General features: G+C 44.9%; 1 protein-coding gene across 1 annotated transcript in view; it reads left to right on the plus strand.

The window, feature by feature from the left end:
* LOC102378136 (vasoactive intestinal polypeptide receptor 1-like) overlaps nt 1-4,973 on the plus strand; it is a 33,805-nt gene extending 28,832 nt beyond the window's left edge. The window contains exons 12-13 of the mRNA XM_025206826.1: nt 1,392-1,433; nt 4,785-4,973. Coding sequence (XP_025062611.1) covers nt 1,392-1,433; nt 4,785-4,973 — 231 coding nt within the window. The remainder of the gene's footprint in view (nt 1-1,391; nt 1,434-4,784) is intronic.
* Nucleotides 4,974-5,937: the final 964 nt, after the last annotated feature.

A 5,937-nucleotide genomic window follows, 5' to 3' on the forward strand; every position in this document is an offset into this window, starting at 1 on the left:
CCTTCACAAGAGAAGGCTGAGGGGGGACCTGGTGACCGTCTATTAACTCACTAGGGGGGACCAGAAGGGTTTGGGGGAGACCTTGTTTCCCCTAGCGCCCCCCGGGATAACAAGGAATAACGGCCACAAGTTGTTGGAGAGTAGGTTTAGATTAGACATCCGTAAGAACTACTTCACAGTTAAGGCGGCTAGGATCTGGAACCAACTTCCAAGGGAAGTGGTGCTGGCTCCTACTCTGGGGGTCTTTAAGAAGAGGCTTGATGCCTACCTGGCTGGGGTCATTTGAGCCCAGTCTTCCTCCTGCCCAGGCAGGGGGTCGGACTCGAAGATCTACAAGGTCCCTTCCGACCTGACTTCTATGATTCTGTGTTAACTAGCTTTGATTTTATGCCAGTATTCTGGTGACATCACCAGTAGCATGGTTTTTGCCATATTATCTATAACTATAACACTCTCAGAATCCTAATGTGTGAATTTACACATGTAATTACTGCTACCTACTATATATAATTACTGCTATCTGCTGTAGTTACTGCTACCTAAATCCATGGTTGTCTAATATTTCATTCATGATACATCCTTGGGAATTTCAATGCCAGGGGTAGAGCTGAACTCCTCCCACTCTAAAAAGCTCAGATCCCCACTATTTGAACTAAGAGGGGATGCCAGTTAACTTTTAGCAGTTTAGGACATGCGGAGTATATTTACACATGCATGTTAATGCACATTAGCCTATTTTAATGCACATTAAAGCATCACAAAGGGCATTTATACACATACTTTTTGGTCCCGCAATGCACTGGAGATCTACCGCTTCGGAGCAGACTCGAGTTGTCTAAGTGGCAAAATGCACATCAGCATACAGCGGTGCACTTTTGAACTAAAGCACCTTCTATGTGTTTTAATTCAAAAGCATAACACCACCATTCTCACAGCGTTGATGTGCATTTGGCCATTTATACACCTGAAAGTATCGCAGTATAAGCACTTGCATGTGTAAAAATGCCCCCAAACCAGGCTAATGTGATTAAAATAGGCTAAGGTACATTTTTGTAGTATCTCACAGTGGAGGTACTAGATTTAATGCTCATTGCCTATAGCACATGTAGATGTGTCCAGAGTTGGACAGTCCTGATTCTAAGCCCAAGGAGGCATTGGTGAAAAGCACAACGTGAGTCATCAGTTTTTAATCTAAATATGAAAGCTACTTATACAGGGTGACACCACTAACATAATGATGGGAAAAATGTATTTTGCTGCCAGTCAGTCCTAATGAATTAATAATTAAATTATTAACTAAAAATGGATGTTGTTCTGTGCTCCAAAGGCAGAGGTGCTGAAGTTCACCATGTTCGATATGACATTATTGACTTGTTATTTTGTTTTCCTAGGGCTTTGTTGTTGCCCTTTTGTATTGCTTCTTAAATGGAGAGGTAAGTAGCAAGACCTCACATCACAGGAGCCCTTTGAAACACATAAGATTCAGTTGTATTCCAGTTATGCCAAGTCCCATTTCATTGCACTTTGATCTTCTCTTGGAAGCCTGAAAGAACCTCATCCATTTTCCCTCGTGCACTTCTCTACCTCTTTTGAGTCAGCAGCCACTCTCTCTCACCCGCCTAACCCACTTCAGCTGCATATCTTCAAACCTGGAACTGAGGCAATGAGGCCACTCAGTGCCTCTTGAGCTCTTTGTCTCTTAAGAGTTTGAGACTGGTGTTTGGGAGTGTTCCCAAGGTGCATGGGAGAGTAGGGGGGGTGGGGGTGGGCATGGAGTAGTTTTCAGAAGCACGGTGACAATGTGAACATAATGTAACTTCAGATACACTTGATTGAAATGAGTTGCTAAATAAGAAAGAACAAACTCAGTATCATTCCACAATTCCTAAAGTGTAGTCATGGCCACGGTAAGAGCCAGCCTCCCCACCTTTTGCCTGACAGTGCAAAAAGTGGGAGATCTGGTTTCTAGGCCTAATTCAACCAAAGGGAATTTGAACCCCTTCTACCATTTGAAGCTGGGACCCTAAACAAAAGCACTTCAATTGTAGCACCAGAAGTAGAGTATGTAAGAGGGAGGAGGGAGAAAAAGAACAGCAATGGCCCCAAAATGATTGAGTTCAGGATCCTGAGGAAAGGTAGGAAGGAAAGCAGCAGAGTAAGGACCCTGGACTTGAGAAGAGCAGACTTTGACTTGATCTGGGAACTGATAGAGAAGATCTCCTGGGAAGTTAGCCTGTGGGGGAGAGGAGTCCAGGAGAACTGGTTGTATTTTAAAGAAACTTTACTGAGGGTGCAGGAACAAATTATCCCACTGTGCAGGAAGACTAGCAAGTATGGCAGAAGACTAGCTTGGCTTATCAGGGAACTATTCAGTGAGCTAAAACGGAAAAAAGGAAGCGTACAAGAAGTGGAAACTTGGATAAATGACTAGGGAGGAGTATAAAAGTATTGTTCAGGTATGCAGAGATGAAATCAGGAAGGCCAATGTGCAATTGGAAATGCAGCCAGTAAAGGACATGAAGGGTAAGAAGGGTTCTGACAAGTATGTCGGTAGCAAGAGGAGGATCAGAGAAAGTGCGGGTCCCTTCATGAATGGGGGAAGCAACCTAGTGACAGAGGATGCAGAAAAGGCTCAAGTGCTCGATGCCTTTTTTACCTCCATCTTCATAGGCAAGGTCTGCTCCCAGACTGCTGCACTGGTCAGCACAGTCCGTGGGGGTGAGCAGCCAACAGTGGTGAAAGAACAGGTTAGAGATTATTAGAAAAGTTGGCTATGCACAAGTTCATGGGGTGGGATGCAGTGTACCCAAGGGTGCTGAGGGAGTTGGCTGATTTGATTGCAGACCCTCTGGTCATTATCTCTGAAAACTCATGTCAATCAGGAGAGGTCCCAGACAATTGGAAAAGAGCAAATATAATACCCATCTCTAAAAAAGGGATGAAGGAGGATCCAGAAAATTACAGACTGGTCAGCTTCACCTCAGTCCCTGGAAAAGTCAAGGAACAGATCCTCAGGGAATCCATTTCTAAGCACTTGGAAGAGGAGGTGATCAGGAAGTCAGCATACATTCATCAAGGGCAAGTCATGCCTGATCAACCTGATTGCCTTCTATGATGAGGTGACTGGCTCTAAGGCTGCAAGGAGAGCGCTATATGTGATAGACCTTGATTTTAGCAAGGCTTTTCATACAGTCTCCCACAACATTCTGCCAAGCAAGCTATGGAAATGCAGTCTGTAAGGCAGATAGAAACCTGGCTGGATCATTGGTTTCAAAGGATAATAATCAAGGGCTCAATGTCTAATTGGCAACCTATATCAATTGGAGTGATCCAGGGGTTGTTTCTGGGGCCAGTTTTGTTCACTGTCTTCATCAATGACCTGGAAAATGGGATGGAGTGCAGCCTCGGAAAGCTTGCAGATGCAGTGGGGAGTAGTAGATATCTTGGGGGGGGGTGGGTAGGGCTGGGATACAGAGAGACCTAGACATATTGAAGAATTGGACTAAAAGAAATCTCATCAGGTTCAATAAGGACAAGTGCAAAATCGTGCACTTAGGACAGAACAATCCCATGCACTGGGACAGGCTGGGGGCTGGCTGGCTGGGCAGCAGCTCTGCAAAAAAGGACCTGGGGGTGACTGTGGACAATAAGCTGAATATGAGCCAACAATGTGCCCTTGTTGTGAAGAAGGCTAATGGCATACTGGGCTGTATTGGTAGGAGCGTTGCCTAGGAGGTGTTTTGGGCTCTCCACTATAGAAAGGATGTGGACAAATTGGAGAGAGTCCAGGGGAGGGCAGGAGAAATGGCCAGAGGCCTGGTGCACATAACTTAAAGGGAGCAGCTGAGGTAACTGGGCGCATTTAGTCTGGAGAAGGGAAGACTGAGGGGGATTTAATAGCAGCCTTCAACTATCTAAGGTGGTTCTGAAGAAGATGGAGCTGGACTGTTCTCAGTGCTGGCAGATGGCAGGACAAGGAGCAAGAATCTCAAGTTGCAGCAAGGGAAGTTTAGGTTAGGAAAAACTATGACTAGGAGGGTACTAAAACACTGGAACAGGTTACCCAGAGAGGTGGTGGAGTCTCTATCCTTTGAGGTTTTTAAGACCCAGCTAGACAAAGCCTAGGCTGAGATGATCTAGCTGGGTACGGTCCTGTTTTTAGCAGGGGGTTGAACTAGATGATCTCTTGAGGTCCCTTCAAACCTTGACGTTCTAGGATTCTATCATTTTATGAAGGTGCTCTCAGCCTTGTCTCATCCAGAAAATGGTGGGTAGAGCACTTTCTTGTGAAGCAGGTGATGCGATTTCAATCCCTTCTCTGATTGAGTGTGGTCCAGAATCAACACTTCTCAATTCCCAAGCAAGTTTTCTAACCACTAGGCCATGGGGCAGAAGATGGATGAGGCCTTTGACTGCCATCAGCCATTTTGCAAAAGGTTGGGCTTTGCTCAGTCAGTTAAATGCCCTTGTTCAGGTAGACATCTCCCTGCTGACTGAGCTGTATCCCAACATGATGGAAGTACATAAGTCTGTCTACTGAACTCCTATGCATCTCCTTAGACAGTGTAGGGTCACACTCATAAGACAAGACATGTACATCTCAGGCAAATGGCAGCAGAGGCATGACATCTTAAGGTGGAGTAAGATCCAGGCCTTAGTAGCCTAAATTTTTGCTATTTAAAAAAAAATCTTTTCTTGTACATCTAAGATATAGTCTAGGAGAAGCCACATCATTTTCATGTTTGAATTCCTGAGCTCTGTTTCCTTTAATTCCATTTCTGTAGGTTCAAGCTGAACTGAAGAAGCGGCTGCGTAAGTGGCAATACCAAGAGTACTTGAACTTCACGTACAGAAAACGGACTGTATCCAGAGAAAACAGTCCTGTTAACTATGTCACACAGTTATCACTACTGGAAAAAATCAGCCCTAAGAAAAAAACATCCAAGTACCAGAATGGCATGTCCTCTGTCTGAGTGTCTTAAAAGAGCCCGAAACATTCCCATATTGTCTCCTGAAAACATGGACTGAGATGACAGTGCAGATTATCTGTTGGATCTTCATGATACTGTCCCATTTATGAGAACTTCTTCTCCCAGACACCATCTGTCCCTTTCCCCTATTACAGAAAAAAAAAAAAGAGGCCAGATCTTTCCTTCTTCGAGCACTCAAAATTCACTTTCTTAGATACCAACTGATGTAAGTCAATGCTAGGACAGTGGGATGGGTCCACTGATTTCAGTTTATGCCATAAGGAAAGCTGCCACAGTGTACATACATCCTATCTACACTTGTTACAAGGGTCTACGGCTTCCCACAGGTTTGGAAATGTGGCAGCTGGGCAGCCGTGCCACTATTCCCCTGCCACCCACAGTCCAGACTTCTGGGGAGCCCTGCGGGCTGGATCTGGCCCACAGGTTGGGGTTGAGCACCTTTGATCTAGAGGGTTGGGGAAGGGCCTGGGAGCCAACAAATGCTAAACTTGTTAGCCATTTGGTGAAACCTCAGATATCTTCATTAATCTGTGTGCTTTAATATTCCCATCTGCAAAAATGGGGTCATATTTTGGATGAAATCTTATGATCCTATTCAAGGCAAGAATTGCAAAGATGAGAGTAAAGGGGGTGGACTCTTCATGAGAGCCCTCCTGTGAACTTCCCGTCTGATTGTTCATAGTGAGAGTTTATCCCTACAAAGGAGGAGCTGAAAAGCCTGGTTGCAGAACTAGAAGATCTTCGGGAGCTATGACTACTTGAGAAAAGGACCTCTGTCTCCTTGATTTGGAGGAACAAGGACTTATTGGTTAGGGCAGTAGCTTAAATCTCAGAAAAAGCTGGGTTCAAATCCTGCTCCATCATGGAATTCCTAGGTCATCTTCGCCAAATCTGTTTGGTTCAGATTTTCAAAGGTATGTAGATGCCTAAATCCCCCCACCCCTAT

The sequence above is a fragment of the Alligator sinensis genome, unplaced genomic scaffold, assembly GCF_000455745.1.
Source record: "Alligator sinensis unplaced genomic scaffold, ASM45574v1 scaffold531_1, whole genome shotgun sequence".
NCBI classification, from domain to species: Eukaryota; Metazoa; Chordata; order Crocodylia; family Alligatoridae; genus Alligator; species Alligator sinensis.